The sequence below is a fragment of the Plectropomus leopardus genome, chromosome 19, assembly GCF_008729295.1.
Source record: "Plectropomus leopardus isolate mb chromosome 19, YSFRI_Pleo_2.0, whole genome shotgun sequence".
Taxonomy (NCBI): Eukaryota; Metazoa; Chordata; class Actinopteri; order Perciformes; family Serranidae; genus Plectropomus; species Plectropomus leopardus.
In genome coordinates this window covers 17,630,772-17,652,163 of record NC_056481.1, presented here as the reverse complement: position 1 = coordinate 17,652,163, position 21,392 = coordinate 17,630,772, and the positions used below count along the sequence as shown (strand labels likewise).

The 21,392-nt window shown below is 37.0% G+C and overlaps 1 protein-coding gene across 1 annotated transcript; it reads left to right on the top strand.

Moving 5' to 3' along the window:
* Positions 1-788: 788 nt before the first annotated feature.
* On the top strand, positions 789-21,061 carry LOC121958826 (vesicular glutamate transporter 1-like). Its single transcript, XM_042507966.1, has 13 exons — positions 789-850; positions 10,187-10,439; positions 11,466-11,584; positions 11,682-11,796; positions 11,901-11,988; positions 12,596-12,682; positions 13,581-13,717; positions 14,991-15,140; positions 15,332-15,464; positions 16,113-16,223; positions 17,290-17,417; positions 18,530-18,599; positions 18,768-21,061. Exons 1-13 carry the CDS (start codon positions 789-791, stop codon positions 19,061-19,063), a joined length of 1,749 nt encoding a protein of 582 aa, XP_042363900.1. The 3' UTR covers positions 19,064-21,061.
* The last annotated feature ends 331 nt before the right edge of the window (positions 21,062-21,392 follow it).

The following is a 21,392-nucleotide window of genomic DNA, read 5'->3' as shown; positions in this document are numbered from 1 at the left end:
TATGATGCACAGGACGCACAGAAAGTAGACCCACAAAGTCAACTTTATATTTTATCTTTTTAATTACATTGTTCCTTTTTTCCCTTCACTTTTAGGATCTATAGCCCCCTTTTTACAAATAATTTCTGATCATTAAAGTTTAAACCATCGGCAGTCCAATCCAGAGTCATCCCAGCGTCCTGGGATCAGCCTGCCCATCCCCTCTTACAAATACCTGGGGACTCTGGTAATATGCTTCGATCGGACAGTGTTTACTCCAACTCTCTCCATTCAAAGCTTGTGCCAGTCCAAGAATAGCCGCTGCTTGGATAGTCAGTGCTTAAAACGCCCGGCTGCGGGGAAGGAAGTGACATGCTACCTTCTACTCACTACACACACTTGCAGAGATTAGCGCGCAGGCAGGCAGCGGTAATCTGGATTCAGGACCACGGCCAGAGACACCGTTCGGCCACGGATCCTGTCGAAAGTTTCCTCCGGCGCGCTGAGGACCTTTAGGGACACCAAAGAGTGCTGAGAAGTTCATTTGGACGTAACTGGCAAAGTGGGGCTGACAATGTGTGCCCGGTTGATTTTATATAAAGGCAATTAAAGCTGATTAAATCTTCGCGTCGCTGACTACAGATCTAGTCACACAGGAAACTGCGGGTTAAGGAGTCGATCAAGTAAAATCAAGGTGTTTTTTTATGTGTGAGTGAGAAACACGGGGCGGAGGGAGTAGAGGAGAAGGCTGTGCGCTCAATCGGGAGCGCGCAAAGACTGCACATTGGTCGGATCCTGGAGTCGTGAGGATGGAGATCCGGCCGGACAGGTTTAAGGTCGTGGCAGCCAAGACTCTCGGGAAAATATACGGGTATGTAAAAACTCACTAGGACAAATTGCAACCAGAAAATGTTGGAAAGTTGCGCGCGTAATCGTCTTGTAATGTTAAAAACAAAGTTAAGCTTTTGCAGTTAAATTAGGCTACAGTCTATTGTTACTAAATGCTGGTTTTAAAAAGGAGTATTTGTCTTAAAATGAAGCAAACTGCTCCTTTGAAGATCAAGATGCCCACAGGCCTGGATTACAGTGGATTTGAATGACCTGGCACAACATCTGTCCCTCTAAAGGCTACTGAATCCGTCACATAAGAAACTGGTATACATAATTTATCACTTTAAAGCAACTGCAGTCATGCGGTGTCTTAGGAAAACCTGTTACAAATATTATTTCTGAAACCAAAATGAGTCTAAAAGAGTCTCCTTTGCTTCCGAGGAACAAAGAACCAGAATTAAGTTTCATTTTAGGCCCCAAACTGTTCCATCAGTGTAAGATGAAGCGTTGGATCGATCGCTGGATTCATTTCTTCCAGGCTTTTGTGCAGTGCTGTCCCAAATGTTTTGGATGCTTGTGTCACAATTTTATGTCGATAATTATCCGACCATGTGTTTCGACCAAAGTATGTCAGATATTGTTTATTATTTCAAACTCAATGAAAGTGAATTTGTGTAAAACAGGCCTCTGAGGTCGCTCTCTGTGGCCTGTTCTGATTCACCTGCACTGTAAAATTGAAAAAAGTTTTTAAAAAAGTTTATTTAAAAAAAAAAAAAAAAGGAATAGAAATAGGAAATCGATTGCATTGAAAAGTATATATAACCATTAACTAACTAATATAACTATACTCTTAATATATGTTTACATTATATATAAGTGTTAAGTGTTTAAAATTTATTTATATTTAATGTTGTGAGGTTATTGCAACTAAAAAATGAAAAGTTTGACTGAGTTAACCTTTCTAAATTTTAACAACTCAAATAAACCAAGATTACTGTGCAATATATCTGTATTCTGCCGGTTGCACACTAGTCAATCATATTTGTATTTAGGCCTATTCTTAACCATGTCAACAAAACAGAACTCAAAGATCTCCAAACTTCATCATTTGCAAAATCCTCTGTGTGATGATCCAAGTTAAGTCAGACTAACTTAGTTTACTGAAGTTGCTTAAATTTAGAAAGAACAAGATGATTTCACTTGTCATTTTTAACAGTGACTTCACAAAATGAAATAACAGCTTAATTTCAAGTAAACGTAACACTTAGATATAAAGTACACATAAATCTTCATGAATAGTTATTTTTACATTACTTTTTCAAGGCAATTGCTTTCCAACATTATTTCAAGTAAGATCACCTTGTCAGATTTTACAGTGCGTCATTATGAGACATGAGAAACTTCATAAACCCTCATTCCAGTAAAAGTTTCAGATTTTGCAAAGCAGAGCAGCAAAATTCGTGATAATGGACCACAGGAAACTTTTTGATGTCATATTTGACATGATGTGGCATTTCAGACTCATAGGCACATGCGCAAAAAAAAGAAAAAATAGTTCTTGAGAGCTTCCATAACTTCAAAACCAATTATATTGGCAATAAGACGCTGAAAATATGCGTGGCACATCTTCCCGGCTGTTAAACAAGTGTGAGAGGTTAGTCAGGGGTCTGGCTAGTGATGGATATCTGAGCGCGAGCAGGTATTGATGGACGCCCCTTTCTACCTCTCGGGATTTGATGTAGCGTCTAAACACTTAAATCCTCTCCAGAAATAGCCTCTGCTCCTCCAAGCTGTCGGCCCACGTAAATCCCTGCAGGCCGTACACCTTGGACATCTCTCCCTCCCTCTCTCTCTCCCTCTCTCTCTCTGTCTCTAAGTAGCCCGGTAGCTCGTCATCGTGCACACCCCCTCCCCTCGCACAGCCTGGATTAGGCTACTCGACCCACGGCGGCCTGTAAGCTTTCATTTCCGTTAAGCGCACGTGCTCTCAGGTGCTCCCTCGGTACCTTGCTGCCGTGCGTAACGCACATGGGCCCGGTCCCCGGTGCGCTTTTCCGCACGCAATATGCTTAACAGGCGCACGGTGAGAAAGACACTCATAGCCGTAATGACTCTTTATGTTATGAGCGGAGGTGTATCTATTCAACAGCACAGAAGCGCTCGTTTTTTCCTATTTGGTCACGTTTCTATTAGTTAAATACTCTAATCAGCTCTATTTTGTTGGTTTCTTTTGAGTTATTTTTTAGTTCTGGTTGAATCTATTCAAAGGACTGCACTTTACTTATCAGAGTAGGAGGTGGCTGGGGTGTGACTTTGCTTTTTTCCCCTTTATATTATGACCCTCCCCAGAGCTACAAATATTTCTGGTCTATAACCTCGAGTGACTGGGTAAAAATGCATGACGCTCTTTTCACCATAAATAACCATATTTCACAGTTTCTGACTATTATAAATGCCCTCTAAATCCAGGTCCTGGTTTTTGGGGTTCTGGTGGTCTTATATAAAATCAATACAAAATATAACCATTTGAGCCTTTCAAAAATGAAATTTATTAAATTTATTGAAATTAGTAAAAATACCCTCCAACAACAACAAAAAACAGGAAAGTAATACAAAATAAAAATTATAGTAATGCTGTAACAGTTTCAAATATAGAATTATGATACTTATCCATATAGTTGTCTGGATCTTTTTCCATGGCTTCCAAAATTTATTTTCTAATTTTACTAATTTCTAGCAATTTGAGGAACATGTCTTGCTAAACTGCTCATTGCCATTTTCCCTGTGTTTTTGAAAGAAATGAATTTTTTAAGGGTTCAAAGATTGAAATACTTGTAAAAGGTGTCTGAATGTCGATCCAGGTTTCAAAAGGTTAAAGCTGCATGTCCCTTCCCTAAGCCAAATAAAAAAACATAATTTCCTCCCCAGTGCTTAAAAATATTTGACGTGCCTCCCCTGTTCTCCACCACCAAACAGTCTCTATTTTTGCAGGGTTTTTTTTACCTACTCTGTTAAGCTATAATCAATATTTATTCAAATCACCTGAAGTCATTATTTGTGTCAAGATAAATGAGACAAAACAGAAGCATGGTTTCATTGAAGTAAACCCACCCTCAGCCTCCTGCAGCTATTTATATCAGCGCTGCAACGAACAATCGTTTTGTCTAAAACATCAGAAAACAATAGAAAATAGCCATCATAATCTGTCTAATTCCCAAGCTGATGTCATAAAAATGCCTTGACTCAGACAACAAGCATGCCAAACCTCCATATTATATAAGGAAAATCAGCACAATTTTACACTTGGGAACCTTAAACAAGAGAATGTTTGGATTTTCTTACATAAAAAATGACTTAAAATCATTGAAGGACTATCAGAATAGTCACCCACTGAATAATAAATAATCGATTTATCGTTGGAGTTCTAATATATCTGTTGATATTCATTAATAGATACAGGCTTTTCAGTTCATCTTCATCTTGTTCTTGTTTTAAAGTTAAATGTCTAAGTACATCTTTAAATAATTTCTTGGTGGGCCTACAGAACAGATTCTTTCAATTCAATTTAATTTTGTGTGACCAAAGGGCTTCTAAGAGTACAGAGTTGATCTCTAACAATTAAAGTTCAGCAGGTCCTTCGTAGTAGTGTCACAAGTAGCTTTTCAACCTTTCAAACAATCTGCACCAGTTATTTGACTCTCTCTTATCCAATCAATGATTCCAAGCTGTTGACTCGACTGTGAACCAAGCTGCTGAACGGCCCTGACATTTGTCCTTGACGTATGAATTAAGAGATTAACCTGGAGAGAGAACTAGGAATGCTCATTTAGCAGAATAGCATGAGTGAGTTCAGCTTTCTTACAAACCGTCAAGATTCAAAACACAGCACTTTTTTCTCACTGGGTTTTATTGGTTCACAAAAGCACCCAGACTTGTCCTCATGCTGTGATGAGTGCAGCAGAGAGAATGTCAGGTAGCTTGTGAGGATTACAGCGGATTTTCTTTAACTCAGGTCAGTCATGAAAAGTCACTGCAGCAGATACAGCTACATAGATGGTAGACAAAAAAGTATGGAAAAACAGGCATATACATATATTGTGGCTATTGTATTGCAGAGAATAAAAAGTCCAGGTGGACATCTTCTTGACACAGGGAAATAAATTGGTGTTGAAGAAGAAGGAAATGTTGCGAATTGTGTGCGAGACTGTGCGTGAGTCCGGGGAGTTGAGGATAAAAGGCAGGGTTAAAGATGAAGAGGAGACAGGAAGAATGAAGACAGAAGCCCGCCCAGACAAAAATAGTCAGAGAGAGCCAGAGATATTAATAATTCAAGAGAGAGAACCATTAATACTTGATCAGTGTCGGAGACTGTTAGAACCTCTGCTTACAGTAACTAATCGAGCAATGCATGTTTTATAATTGTGTAGCTGTCATTTACCAGCCTGCTTACTGTTGTTGGAGTTTGTTGACTGCTCTGAAAAGGTTTGTTGGTATTCCGGTCTTTTTGTCATTTAATATTTTAGTATCCATGTCATATTTAAGTCTTCACGGGAAGTGCAGACAGAGCTGCAATAATGGCTGTATAAAGATCAGCCGGTGCTTTTCTGTCCCTGGTATTTCAGAACTGTGATTGTCCTCATCCTTGATGATTTGATAGAGCTGTGACATTCTGGTTTCAGATAGGGGTCGCACACAAACAGCTAAGAAATTAAGCCTTCATTCTGATATAGTTTGAAAGGGCTATATGTGTGGGATATTAAAAAAAAGAGTTAGGCTTGTATCGAAAGTTTTATTATTGAGCCTGACGTTCTGCCATACACCATATAAGGATGTTTTTGTATCAATAAGAGATTCTGACTCAGTGGTCATAATTTGCACTAGGCGGGTTTCCATTACAGATTTGCACCAAACTTAAGCTATATTGTTGAAATATTGATAAAACACAACTGCGAGATGACTGTATTTCCAATGAGTGATGTTATTCGACTTCTCCTCTCACGATAACATTCTGAGAAGCATGGCGATGGATGTTCAAAGCATTAGCAGGTTTGATTTCTGTTGCAGGGAGGTGATAGTCCACGATTTCATAGAGGAATTGTGGATTAAAAACTTCAAAACCTCATGTGAGCGTAAAAACATTTTTGCAACAAATCAGAGTTTTTTCAAAGCTGACGTGTTTCCATTTGCACAATTTGAGAGTTAATGGAAACCTGGCTATTGTCTGCAGTCTCTTTGTGCCTCCAACGAGGGCAAGAAAACAGAATCTATAACCTCAAAAATAAATACATGAGACAATTAAATATTAAGGAAAATAAGGTAACGGGAGTTTCTGAGTTCACTGTAAGCCACACTGCAGCAGTTTAAAGGTCTAGCTTGTAGGATTTAGTGGCATCTTGTAGTAAGATTGCAGAAGTGAAACTTGCTAACATGTTAAGCATGCTTAACATGCTGTGCTGTGTAGAAACAACATGGCAGACTTGGTGGAAGAGGACCCGCTCCATTTGTAGATATAAACAGCTCATTTTAAAGTAATGAAAACACAACAACTCTTACTTTCAGTTGACCTTTGAGCTATGCTCAATGCACACTATGAAAATATTGTATTTACCCAACACAGTAAAATACTGTATCTCTTATCGTGAGGCCTTTGAACAATCTTTACTCCACTGTCTAACGGTACTTTAATTAATCTAAAAGCTGAGGTCAGACAGTCAAAAAAATCACATCTTATGTCTTTTTCTAATCACTTCTCCTTGACTTTGATGGAAAATGCCACGAGGTCAAGGACAGATGTGAAGGAGAGTTCATAAGGATTTAGGAAAAGATAACTGTGGTGTTAAGAGAACCTAAGTGCACTTACACTATAAGCTACACAATTATACGATGGCAGGTGTTGGTCTGTTGTGGTGAAACTACAATGTTCTGAAGATGGTCTACCGAAAGAGCATCTTCGATACTATGCCCCATGAGTTCTTACTGTGCTGTTTCATGCAGGCCATACGAATGTGGACACCCTGGTGAAAAGTATTACTTCATTATCATGGCTGAAAGAAAAAAAGGAACATAAGCCACAGAAGTTCAACAAAATACTTGTCACACTGAGAATAGTTGCTCATGCTCACCCTCCTGTCCATTCATATTTATTGATATGAATCCTAATAAGTATAACTGTATGAAAATGTTTTTTGGGGTTTGCATTTTGTTTGGTTTTGTGATCAGCCGAATGTTGCGTTGCTATAAATGTTGATTCCACCAGGAATTGTAGTGTGGCATTATCTCCTTTCCTTTCATAAATGATGTTAAAGGAAACAAGAAAGGAAGTGTTGGTCCTCCCCTGGCACTTTTTAGGTAAACAAGCTTTATTTTGATGCTTTTTATGCACTCTGGTACCTTATTTACATTCAAATTACAAAAAAATCCCAATGTGAATCAATTGATTTTCATTGGGAATGAGAAAATGGTTAGGGGGGCACCCAGCACCCTATCACAGGCCAGATTGAGCCCGCAGGCTGTAAGTTGAGTATAACTGATTGAGAGAATTCAAATAGCTCTTATGACGGCTGCCGCTTATAAACAGGTTATTTCACCCAGTTAGGAACCTTCCCTAGCAAAAAAAAAAAAAGATGTCAACCGCAGCCTGTGTTCAGTGAGTGTGCAGTTTCAATGGGGCCCTGGGCGACACACACACACACCTCCAGTCTTCTAGTAAAACATGAAATACTCACACTGTTGGTGTGGTTGTTTTTAGGATTGTTATGATGCAAAATGTTAATGAGCAGGACTCTAACACAAGTTGAATATGAAAGCAATGTTCTTTTGATATCTTTTTTGGTAATAATATTGATACAATTTTATTTAAATTTTGCTTGTAGGAGATGCACTGAATTCAGCTGGAAAAAAGTGACAAAGAAATTATGTGAAAATTAGCAGTGGGGGATCATTAGATAGATTTGTTTTGGTTTTTTTTAAACTCGAGAAAAATGTCCAGAAAACTATATTTATAATTCCATTAATTATATATTCAAAGCTATGTTACCTAAAAAGACTATATATATATTAGCGCTTCATTGAGGTTGTTTTCTTTTTTTGTGCTTATTGTAAAGTAACTTTCTTGTCACTTTTACTCATTTCTTGCTCATTTTTTGGGCCATTTCTTTTAAGCTGCTTGTTGCTCTCTTTCCATGTTTTTTTTTTTTTAAAGAATTCCGAGCCAATGTACTTAGTTAATTTTATTGCTTTTGTCCCTAAAGAACTGATAAATGTTTGTAAGTTTCCATATAATATGATGTAAGTCTCGCCCACAATATCCAGTCAATACTTCCAGTCAGCGATTTTCAACCAAACCATGATGAATGTTCACCGGGGCCCACTTTTATTAACGGTGCACCCCAGTGGCTCAATCAGCTAAGAATCATAATACACTTCAGTAACATTCAGTTCCAGCCCAGTATCCCAGTCCCATTTTATCTCCCTCTGTCCTGTTCAAGCAGCTGTCAAATAAAGCAGTCTACACACACACACCCCGAATCCAAGCATCATTCGTGCTTTGCACTAATGTTTGTTGTATTTTGGCCAAAAGTGTGTACTCTCCAATAGCTTACTGTGTTTCAATGTTGGTTTTAGGCTACATTTACCAGTCAAAGGCAACATTTAAATGTATGAAAACCTAAATATTTATAAATAATAACACAGTGATGTAATAGAGGCTCTGTGCTCCATCATCAGGACCTGCAGTGCCCGAGTCTGATCTGAGAACTCAGCATTGCACATGTTTAATAGATGATCTGCTGCGTTTAGATACATATTTGATGCCCGGTAGACCGGTGGCTGGCAGAGGTCACAGTTTCTCGGGGTTTCCTCAGCAAGCCATGTGAGCAGAGATTATAGACAAGAGCAAAAAAAGAGCAGAGCAGTTAACCTTGTTTGGAAGGAGAGGAGGAGTGTACATGTACCAGACTGAGACAAGTTTTTTTTTTACTCACGCTCTATTTCTCACTGTCTGCCAGTTCTGTCAGGAGATGAATGCCTGCAATAGGAAAACAGCCAATACATTAACACCTTGAGAAGACAGGAAAAGTCAAAGTTATGTAAGCGAGCTCCAGTGGCGATGAGCTGACAGATAACTGTGCTGTCTGTCTCTTGTTGAGATGCTGTAGTTACCAGTGAAATTGACAGTGAGAACTGAACATCTTTTATCAAGCCAAGCTGTCAGTTTGCAAGCCCATTCAGAACAAGATCAGCTTTCACTGCAGCAACCAGACTGTGGAAAACCTTGTTCTGCAAAATCAGACAAGTTGATTTTACTTTTAAAAAATGTAGGAAACAGATTGCCTTAGAAAATGTAAGTAGATATAATTATAAGTCTCAATTTATGTTTACTTTTACTCTAAATGTTAGGTTTACCTAAAATTTAGTTCTATTTACTTAATTTTTGGAAGTTGTTACAACTTAAAAATGATGATAATGTCAAACAAGTGTTCGGGTAGTAACTTGATACCATGGCTGCACCACCACGAGATGGCAGCAGCTTTATCTGGGACATTTTGGATTTATTTTTGTACAGCAGGACAAAGTGGAGACATGTTTTCCATTTTTACACGCAGTCTGTAGTTTCAACTGACAGATGATCCGATCAATCGTCAAACCATAACACAGAATAGATATACAAAGATACTGGCTATATCAAAGTTTCGCTATTAAAACCAACTTTTCTATTTTTTATTTAGTTGTTTTTCTGTGAGTGTTTTAAATAGTTTCAGAGATAGTCAGATGACAGTTCAATGTATAATTATGCCCACTTTCCTCTACCCACTTCAGCCCTACCGTCCACAACCAACCTGTAACCCATAGCACGAGTAATTAAAAGAGAAAAACAAAGAACAACTTAACAGCCGTTAATAAGACACAAAATAAACACATTTTTAAAAGGAAGAGAAAAAAAAGAGCAAACAAAAAGAAAAAAAAAAGAATTTTCAAGCTACAGTCCAGTTAGATAAAGTCTACTATAACATAAGATGTAAGAATCAGGACTTTTTTAAAATATGGAAACCGAAGGAAATTATTATGGCAAGAAGGGCAGATTTAGATTCTATTGGTTGATAATGTTGAGTTATAATGCGTTTGTTGTTTGTAGCCATGTATGTTTATGTTTAGATTTCCTGTGCAAACTGTGATGTAATATGGCAAAACTTATTACTGATTATCAAAATGTCAATCAAATCGATTAAAACCTTGTAAATCTTTTACATTTTTTTAAAACCTATTTTTCAAGAAAACAGGTTCACTAACACATCCTTTTACACAATTTAGAAAAAGTATATTTCTAGTGCAGGACCGACTAACTTTTAACTTAGTTTTCCTAATCGCCTCCTCACAGAGCTCTTGAGAAGAAACAAGAAAATGGCGAGACCATCGAGCTGTCGGCGGAGGGCCGGCCGGAGCTTGTGGAGGAGAAGGAAATGCCAGTGGTGGACTGCACGTGCTTTGGCCTGCCCAGGCGCTACATCATCGCCATCCTCTCTGGCATCGGCTTCTGCATCTCCTTTGGTATCCGATGTAACTTGGGTGTGGCCATCGTTAGCATGGTCAACAGCCACACCATCTTCAGAGATAACAAGGAGGTTATAGTGGTGAGTGGAAAGTCCACGACAGCAATGCAAAAATAATTTGCAGTGTCTCTAGGTGTTAGGTGAACACACACCATGTGGCCAAAAGTATGTGGATTTCTCTATATGACTTTTGAATGGTTGGGCTGTTTTATGGGTTTGGGTTAGACCCCCTAATTCCAGTTATGGGAAATCTTAATTCTACAGCATATAATGACATTTTAGAGAAATACTGCGCTTCCAGATTTGCGCGGGAAAGGTCCTTTCCTGTTTTAACCCTTTAAAATTCTAGAGCAACATCTCTTTTCTTGAGCTGCTTTCAGATGCTTTTAACAAGTATTCAAACCTTTGAGCCCTCAGCACATTGGTCCAGTTTCTTAAAAAGACATGGGGAAAAAAGGCAACAAGCAACTTGGTAAGAAATTGTCAACAAATTGCAAGAAATTGGTAGATTTAGAAAGTTATTCTTTAAAAGCTGGGCAAAAATGTTTGGGAAAAACAAGCTAAGGAAATTTTCATAATAAATTTTTAAAAAATTATGCTACAGTTTAAAATTATGTTACAACATTATTAGAATTTCAAAGAACATTTTTTAGGTCATTTCCCTTTTTCTCTTTTTTCCGCACAACTTTTCGGGTCATTTTCTTGTACTTTTTAATAATTTCTCGCTAATTTTGAGATGGTTTTATTTTGGGTTGCTCACTGCCATCTTCCCATATTTTAGAAAGAAATAAAGCCCATTTGTTAAGGTTTTAAAGGGTTGGAGTCTGTCAGTCAATGGCATTGACAGTGTGGTCAGTCATCAGAGTTAAAGGTTTGACACAGCTGAGTGATGTGAAGGAATATTGCTGATAAGTCAGTCGAGCATCTGCCCCAGGGGGACCAGTAATCGATCACATCAGTTCTCTTGTTACTTTCAGCTGTTGTGTTCTGGTATATGAAGTATAACCTCAGTATATTTCTATTCAGACTCTTCCCTTCATACTTCAAACTGAAATTCATGTATATGCTAAAATTGCTAATTGTTTGCCTCCGTGTGCTTCCCAACAGAAAGCTCAGTTTGACTGGGATCCAGAAACAGTGGGAATGATCCACGGCTCCTTCTTCTGGGGATACATAGTAACCCAAATCCCGGGAGGGTTTATCTGTCAAAAGTTTGCAGCAAACAGGTCTGTTTATCCATTATTTATGGTCTGCAAAGGATAATTGCAAATTCTTGTATACATACTGAGTGCCTCTTTCTGTCTCTTGTCTTTCCTCCTCCAGAGTGTTTGGCTTTGCTATAGTGGCCACGTCCTGCTTGAATATGCTCATCCCTTCAGCAGCACGAATGCACTTTGGTTGTGTTATCATTGTCAGAATATTTCAAGGACTTGTGGAGGTGCTTGTCTCTATAGCTTGCTCATAAACACAAGAAACGGAAAAAAAGAAAGATTTCTATTTACATTTTATTTTGGCAATTTATCTTTCTCTCCTGCCCTGCAGGGGGTTTCATATCCGGCCTGTCATGGAATTTGGGCAAAATGGGCACCACCTCTTGAAAGAAGTCGCCTGGCCACAACAGCCTTTTGTGGTGAGTCCATTATCAGTGTAGCTATTTCTCTCTGTGTTTTCACAATGGATGTTTGTTATTATTTTAAGATATATTTATGGTCAGCTTAATTCAGCCACAATTAAAGCTAAAACAATTAGTTGATTAATAACGTAACTCATTTACAAGAAAAATAAACAAACATTTTTTTTCCCAAGCAAAAATGCCAAACATTTGTTGGTTCCAGCTTCTCAAATAATAATAATAATAATAATAATAATAATAATAAAATAATAACTTTAGTAATGACACAGAAAAAGGCCCATAGCGTTCTACATAAAAACACACAATAGTCAAAACAGACAAAAAATACAATAGAAATACAATTTTAAAAAAAAAGTTTAAAAATAAAAATCCACAAACAAACTAGTGGCTTCACAGTCTGTGCTGCTGTTTTTTCCTGTATAACAGTTAATGAAACATATTTGTTTTTGTTTATCAAATAACAGGAAATTTGAGGATGTGATTTTTCATTCAAGCTTTTTCCCCCCATGTTATAGACTAAACAGTTAAGTGACAAAAAAAGAGGCATATTAACTGAGATAATATGATAATTACAGCCCTAAACAAAATCTCTCTTTCTTTGTAGGTTCGTATGCTGGTGCTGTGATTGCCATGCCATTAGCTGGAATTCTAGTCCAGTACTCAGGATGGTCATCAGTCTTTTACGTGTACGGTAAGAGACCCTTAAACTTTAGGCTGGAGATCAGAGAGACCTTACTCTAGAGCTGCTTTTTTTTTTCAGAAAAACTCTAACTTAAAAAACAACACAGTATCTTTGTTAAAGGTATCAGTACCTGATATCTTTAAAGTACCAAAATAACTCAGTACCAAGTAGTATTGATACATCTTCAAACAAATTATACTTACAATCCTTTTGGTGCTGGGCGTCAGATCCCAGACAGCGCTGACTCCTCACCAGTTCAGCCACCTTTCTGTTGTTGTTGGTGTCTCTGGAGCCGCTGTCCTCCAGTCACTTCAACATCTGCCCGGTTAGCTCAAGCTAACACAACAGCTAACATCAGACACAGAGCCCTTAAATAATCCCAACAAATTCACATCGACACTGAAAAGTGTAGACTCTGACGTTAAACCCACTCATAACTTTGAGTTACTGTTAGCTGTGTAATGCTTACAGTTAGCCCTGTCACTGTATGTGTGCATGCTTACTATATGCAACTATGCATGAGCAGAAATTTGCTTCCATTAATTGTGTGTTGGAAGCGACTGATTTGCTGCACAAAGCATGCTGGGATACCTGGGATCCTACAGTTGGTTAGTAACAACAGTAAATATAAAAACAAAGGATTTCAGTGGTTGTGTAGACACATTGGTCTCTATGCACAACAAACTAGATGCTGACACATACTGAAACTGAAAGGAAAAAAAACAAAAACAAGAAAGGCCAGCACCATAAATATGAGAACCAAAAAAAAGACAACTATCATGTATGAATTCAACATTCAATTCCAGTCCATACAAAGGCTGCAGCTCCAGTCAAGGTTTTTTACCTTTCTTTCCATTTTTGACACTTGCATCACTCCATCTCTTTTCCCTGCCTGCCTTCCTTACAGGAACTTTTGGTGTCATGTGGTATTGCTTCTGGATCCTGGTGTCTTATGAAAGTCCAGCAGCCCATCCCACCATCACCGAGGAGGAGAGAAAATATATTGAAGAAAGCATTGGCGAGTCGGCCCAACATACAGTAACGGTCAGTACATGCAGTAGATTTCTGCATCACATCACATTGACTGATATTAAGGCTTGCTCTGTCTGTTATTGGTGATAAAGTGCAATAACATACATGAACAGTGGCGGTACTGAACAAGAATACATAACACTGAGGACAAAACACCAAAAACAGGATAAATGAGGATAACTAATATGACTAAGGATGACTTATATGAAATGTGGTATTAGGAGTCCAAGCTTATATGGTATGACATAGCAGGGGGGATTAGGGTGTGGACGTCCCAAAATTATTATATGAATAGATTTGTTAATTGGTTACCCAAAATAAATAAATTGAGAGAGAGAAAAAACAAGTAATAAATAAATAAGGAAGTGAAAAAAAGAGATAATAATAATTGTAATAATAATAATAATAGAAAAAATATTTTTTTTTTTTTTTTTTTTTTTTTTTTTTTTTTTTTTTTAAATAAATGCATTCATACATTCAAACAAAACTAAACATTAAGTCTCTTTTTGATCATAATGTCCTGGTCTCTGATGTTTATTTGAAAAAAAAAAAACTCAAATAGGAAAAACTGGTCTTTATATATCTAGGTAATCAGCTATACATTTATGTTATGAATAATAATAATATTAATACTATTAATACTAATACTAATACTAATAACAATAATAATAACAACAACAACAATAATAATAATAAGTATTATTTATTATTATCATTATTATTGTTATTATTATCATTATTATTATTACTATTATTATTATTATTATTATTATTATGATAATGATAATAAATATGTCTATATAGCTACTTTAAAAAAGAGTTTACAAAGTGTTTTGACAATCAAAGCAAAGAAGAAATGGGATAAATAGGCAACTTATCACCTCACTAGGCATACAACAACAGAGACTGAACACAAGCGAGGGTAGAATGAGGATAAAATTAAAACCAGAGGACAAATAATGCAAGATGCAGGATGCATAATGTCAATAGAAAATAATACAAAGAAATAGAACAAAAATAACAATAACAGAAACAATAAAATCAATCAAACCGAACAGAAAAAAAACAAATAAATAAAATAGATAAAACATAAATTAAAAAAGTAAAAAAAATAAAAAGAAATAAAAGAAATAAAATAGAAATAAAAGCTTTCATCACATTAAAGTCTGTAAAAAATAGGTTTTGAGAAGTGATTAAAAGAAGACAAGTCAAGTCTACAAGTCAGAGGCTGTAGAATTTTACTATAAAATTGTTGAAAAAAGTAACACGATTTTCTCTGTTCCAGAAATTCAACACGCCATGGAGGGCTTTCTTTACATCAATGCCAGTATACGCCATCATCGTGGCTAATTTCTGTAGGAGCTGGACTTTCTACTTGCTTCTCATCAGCCAGCCTGCATACTTTGAGGAAGTGTTTGGGTTTGAGATCAGCAAGGTAACAGAAACAAGATGCGGCAATGTGCGGCATATTATACCAGACAAAAGTTTTACACATTTACAATAACACAACACTTTTGAGTCAAGCTTTATGAAGACAGATTTCCATATTTATTCCAGTGACTATAGTCTATCCCCAAAGATCTCATATCTGTTACATAAAAATATTTAATTTTCTCTCTCTTCCAGGTGGGCATCGTTTCCGCACTTCCCCACCTTGTCATGACTATTATTGTGCCCATCGGGGGCCAGATCGCTGATTATCTGCGCACCAATCAAATCATGACCACCACAAATGTCAGGAAACTTATGAACTGTGGAGGTAAGAAAATGACAGGAAGGCAAAATTAGAATAGCAGAAAAGGCAATTCATATAATAGGCAAGAAAAAATGTAGCAGACTTTCTGTGCTCATAATAGCAGGTCTTTTTTTCCCAATACATCAGAACTGTAGCCATATTAATATGTACTTAAAATCTGAAATAAAATGCAATTTTTCAGCTTTTCTCTGGATATAATTGGAATGCTTTTTTTAAGCGCACTATTTTTAGTCTGATGTCTGCTTCAGTTTGAGAAACTGTACAGTGCTTCATTGGCTAATTATGGAGTTAACTACAGTTTTCAGTCAGCTCTGGTGAGAAAACATTTGCTTCATAAGGGAAATGATGACTCACTATAAAGCAGAAGCCCTGCCTCTGTCGGCTATTTTGAACTACAGAGAGAAATCGATAGCAAAGTGAAATGGAGAAGCGTGCTGGGTACATATCACTTTGTGGGAAGCTGTCAGTACAGGGGAAACTTTAGGCTACTGCTCAGTGAACAGCTTTTTATGCAAAGGGAGCAGAAAATATTGTGGTGAAAAAATGACCTGAAGTTGACTTAAATAAGCATCTTGCATCGAGACTTAATGTTTTCCATCAACACATTAAACTCTTTCTTTGTTTCTGTTCAATTACGCTCGTCCACATCAGGGTTTGGCATGGAGGCGACCCTGCTGCTGGTGGTGGGATACTCTCATACAAAAGGTGTCGCGATTTCATTCCTGGTAATGGCTGTGGGGTTCTCTGGCTTTGCCATTTCAGGTGAAACCTTTTATTAAAAATAACTGTTCAGTGCATGTTCTGTTGCATCAGTATGGACATCAATACGCCTTTATAGGGTAGATCAACAGGCTCTTTTAACTCTAATGTCCTCAAAATGTAAGCCTTTGAAACCTGCATCTGTATAACTTGTCTTGTGCCTTCACAAACTTTTAAACATTGGAAAATTAGTTTGATTTCTTTCTAAAACATGAGGGGATGGGGGGCAATTAGCAACTTGACATGAAAAATTAGTAAAAGTTGACATGAAAAAGACCTGAAAAACAGCTAATAAATAGAGAGCGAAAAAAATAATTAGAAAATTCTCAAACTATTTATAACTATAATAAGCTGACAAGAGATAAAAAAAAAATCAAGATAACTGAATATAGAATTATCATAATTATATATTAAAAATTGGGTTACAGAATTTATTTTTATTATATTTACTTTAATTTAGAACTTTTTACAGGTAATTTCATTTGTGTTCATTTACTTTTTTTTTCTTCACAATTTCAGTGATTTCTCTTGTAACTTTTTATTAATTTCCTGCATTTCTTGTCAAGTTGCTCATTGCCTTCTTTTCATGTTTTTGAAAGAAATCAAGCCAAGGTTTTACAGGGTGAAAGGTATGCCTTGCAGGATTGTCAGTTACCGTTTGTAAACATACACGGCAGTGAAATTGTAAGTGAAAGCCAAATGCAGATTTACTCTAGTTTGGTGTTTAGCTTTGTTTGTTTGTTTGTTTGTTTTTCAGCACTGTGTTTCTTGAATGTATGCTGGTATGAATGGTCTGGTGAAGGGTTGCTAACTTTTTATAAAGCCCTGACCTAACCTAAGCTTTGGGGGTACATTTCCACCCCAAACACAGAAAATAAGACAAAAATCAGAAAATAAAGGCAGAGGACAGAGTGTTTGCAGATAAACACATCACCACACACTTCTAGTGGGTCATAAGTGATGATTGAGAGGGATTACTTCTGTATGAGTCTTTTTTTGTAGAGCTAATGAATATAAAGCTAATCCCCATTATGTATGTGCTAACATAGTATTCATTCTTCCTCATAAGGTTTCAATGTCAATCACCTGGACATTGCACCGCGCTATGCTAGTATCCTCATGGGTATCTCCAACGGTGTGGGCACGCTGTCTGGTATGGTTTGCCCACTTATAGTTGGTGCCATGACGAAGCACAAGGTGAGAACTTAATTTGTAAAATACACCCTAAAACACATTTCTGTTCCTATTTTGTTGTATAATGGTGTGTTTTTATTAGTACTGTGGGTTATTTCACGTTGCATTTCCTCTAGTGCAGTCTGCTGAGTGTGGTCATGGAAAATGTTTTCTTAAATCAGCAGCAGACGTTTCACTTCTGTAGACTGACTTTCGATTTGACTATTTTGTATGTCCACTAATCATACGAGGAGAAATTCATTCACTTTAAGGAGGGACTGATAAAATATTTATTTCGTCCAGTCGAAATAAAGAGTCGTCCAGCAGTTACAGCCACAAGACATTCTGGATCTTAAGCAAACTGTTTGAGCTAGGGCTGCATCATAGGACCAAAAAAAACCACAAAAAAATCATATTGTGATTTTTTTGGGCAGATATTGCTATTTCAATATGAGTTGTAATTTTGTGAGAATGTTAATGTTTGCATGTCATTTTCGTTATAAAAATAAATGATGATGATGTCATTTTTGCTAGGGTCTGTACAAAACAAGCATGTTCCCAAAATTTTGGAATATGATTTGTAGGGCAGGGAATCTCTGTAGTACCACTATGATTCATTTACAGTTGTACTGTATGTTATGACACATTTTACCTTTATCAAAAAAAATGCTGCCCCTGTTATCTGGATTGTGTACTTGGTCATACTGCAATTTTGATAGTATTTTGATTAATTGTGCAGCCCTAGTTTGAGCATCAGGTTTTATGGACCAAAGTGTAATGTATTCAGAGCACATAAAGCACATATATAAAACAAAATACACGTGCAAGCTTCTCTTTAACCCTTTGAAACCTGGATCAACTATGCTTTTTTGTGCTAAGTTCAGATGCCATTTACATACATTTTAACCTTTGAAACCTGAGCAAACTGCTTTAATTTCTCATTTCAGGAAATTTCTTGTAGCTCTTAATTTGTAACTTCTTTCTGTGTTTTAAAATGAAATTAAGCCAATTTGCTCAGGTATTAGGGGGTTAAACTGATTTAATTGAATGTGTTCAACTAAAATAAAAAGCCCACATCTTTTTTTCATGCTGATAATCTCTCTTCCTCTTTCTCTTTCTTTTACCTCCTTTGATAGACGCGAGAGGAGTGGCAGGGGGTGTTTCTTATTGCCTCACTTGTTCATTATGGAGGTGTTATATTCTATGGTGTGTATATTTCCCTCATTTCCTCTCATTCTTCTTAAGCATTAGGGTGTTCAAGTATGTAACAATCTGTGAGTTGTTCTTCATATAATCTTCTAAAAGATTGGTCTTCATGAGTCTGATTAGTACACAAAAACTCTGTATGTTACCGGTCATGTCTCTGCACCACAGGCCTCTTTGCATCTGGAGAGAAGCAAGCTTGGGCAGAGCCGGAGACGCTGAGTGACGAGAAATGCGGCATCCTGGATGAGGATGAGCTTGCAAATGAGACGGAGGAGCTGTATCGCACAAGTGGCGGGGGAGGCTATGGGGCCATGAACCAAGGAGCTGATCCCAACGGAGCCGGGGGCATGGGAGGAGGAGGAGGAGGCTGGGTGTCAGACTGGGACAAAACTGAGGAGTATGTCCAGCCAGCAGGAACCAATAATTACCTTTATGGAGGAGAGGGGGACCGAGAATTAACATAAAACCAGCAGATCTTCTGCACACAGGCAGAAACACTGTAGTGGAGTTTCACCTGATGGCATGAAGAACTTTGAAAGTGTGGATATACTATCGAATCCGGGAGGGGACCACTTTCAGCAAGTCTGACTGTATTATCATAACTGAACTGAATTCAAAGAGACTCCACAGTGGAGGTGAAGACATTAGTAAATGTAAAATGTGTGTTTGTGTGTGCAATTGTGTACCTTGTGTGACGGACAAGTAAGAGTGTTTTAGGACTGATCAGCCTCCCCGCAATCTCTCTTGGAGGAAGGTTGTGTTTTAGGCCTGGTGTGGCTTTCTTTGATGTTTATTCACTGTAACGATTGTAGAAAATTCTATATTATCTGACAGGATTTCATTTGTATGCCTCTTACTTATATTTGAATTAGGGCTGTCAAACAATTAATTTTGTTGTTCGCCAGTAATCGCATAATTTTGGTAGTTAATCATGAAAAATCACATTTTTTAACCACGTTTTCAGTTTTATTATTCTGCATTTCAAAACCGTTATGGAGTCCATATTGGCAGGAAGAATTATTTTGATTAGGAATGAAGTGACAGCAAGAAACTGCTTGTGACTAGAATAAAGTGGGCATCAGACTCATGGGTACCAATAGGACCCATTTTAAGTCAGATATCTTGAGGTCAAAGGTCAAGTGACCCCTGTGAAATGGCCATGCTGTTTTTCAAACGCCAAAATTTAGCCTTAATTTGGAGCGTATTTCACCCTCTTACTGAAAAGTAAGCATGATGTGGTTAGTACTATTGAATTCTGTAGGTCTAATTTCATGATACCGCTATCATAATGTAGCTTTAAAACTCAGCCTCGCACAGCCTCTTAATGACGGGAACGTTGATTACCGCAATTAAAAAAATTAACACGTCTATTACACATTAACACTGACAGCCCTAATTTGAATCATGACAAATATTAAAGCATACATTGGTCATAAGCACATTTCTGTTGTTGGGTGAAAACCTATTGAATTTGATGAATTGGTCTTTAGAAAGTTTCATAAATAGTTGTAGAATTTCCACAAACAAAGTGAGTTTGCCCCTCCACTGAGGTTAAAAAATAATATCACTAAAACAGGAGCTGTAAGGTTTTCATACAATGTTATGAACGATTTTTTTCCCCCCTAAAATCAATGTTAATTTTGTCCTTAATGTGCACACTTTTAAGAAAAAGCATGTTTCTTGTGCCAATACAACAAAATATTTTGCTCTGTAGTATTGGTTTACTGAGAAAATAATTGAACACCTGCAAATATTGCTGCACACAGCTTTCTGTGAAGTCTAAACAGCCCATGCTCATATTTTTAGATGCAACATTTTGATTCCCACCTGCAAAAATGTTAAATGTACTAGGTCAGAACCTGTCTGCCTGCTGACAAGCTGGGGAATAAAAATGCCTCGTACAGGACTAGAAGGAATGTAATTTCCAAGAGTAGTTTAGAGACACCTATATGGGGGTCAGTGACAGTTTTCTTTTAAATCCAACTTCAGAATTTTGTTTGTTTGTAATATATGCTTCATGGATGTTATTCTATCATGTTAATTTTGTTTTTCAGGCAATTTCAGGCTCTAAGTGTAAACATCGGGAAAAGCACTTTGCTGTCAGTAAATAAGAACCCCAAACATGACAACCTCTGCTCTCTGTTGCTGTGGCAAGGACCAAAAAAAATACAGAGCTGAGGCTGTTGTGTGGTGGTAGTATGTAACAAATGACAAGAGCAAAAACTACTCAAAAAATGAGAACGTTAGTCTTGCGGAGCCATCACCTGTATCTCAGTAAATCTCATTTAAAGGTGGACATGCTTTATTTTGTAGTGCAGCAAACTGAAGATATGTTAAGTGATCAATAAACAAAAGAACAATTGAAACAAAAGACGTTTAATGGATAACAAAACAATGACACTTCACTGTACATGAGCAATTTATTTTACTTTTATTAGTAGATGTTGTAATGTATCTATCTAGCCCCAAAATTAAGGTTCAAGATTGAAAAATATTGCTGTGTTAGATCATTGAAAGGTATTACTTTGGCTGATACTTTTTCACTGAGTGGAGTTCTTCGATAGACTAATTATTAAATGTATGGGTTTTTACTGTTTTTGTCATTTTTCATTCATTTCTTGTCAATGTTTTGTTCCGTGTTGTAAACTAAAACTGTATCTTTAAAAATAATGTATGTGGAAATACTGTATAATAAAACCTAGAGGTGATTATTCCTTTACAGTAATTATAGATATACATGGCAGTTCATGCTAATGCATTATTCCTAATTTTTTTTTGTTTTAATATCTGTTA

Coding starts and splice junctions, on each gene's coding strand:
- LOC121958826 (XM_042507966.1), top strand. CDS start 789: ATGGAGATCCGGCCGGACAGGTTTAAGGTCGTGGCAGCCAAGACTCTC. Junction 11,797..11,900: donor TATTTCAAGGACTTGTGGAG/GTGCTTGTCTCT, acceptor CCTGCCCTGCAG/GGGGTTTCATATCCGGCCTG. Junction 11,989..12,595: donor GGCCACAACAGCCTTTTGTG/GTGAGTCCATTA, acceptor CTTTCTTTGTAG/GTTCGTATGCTGGTGCTGTG.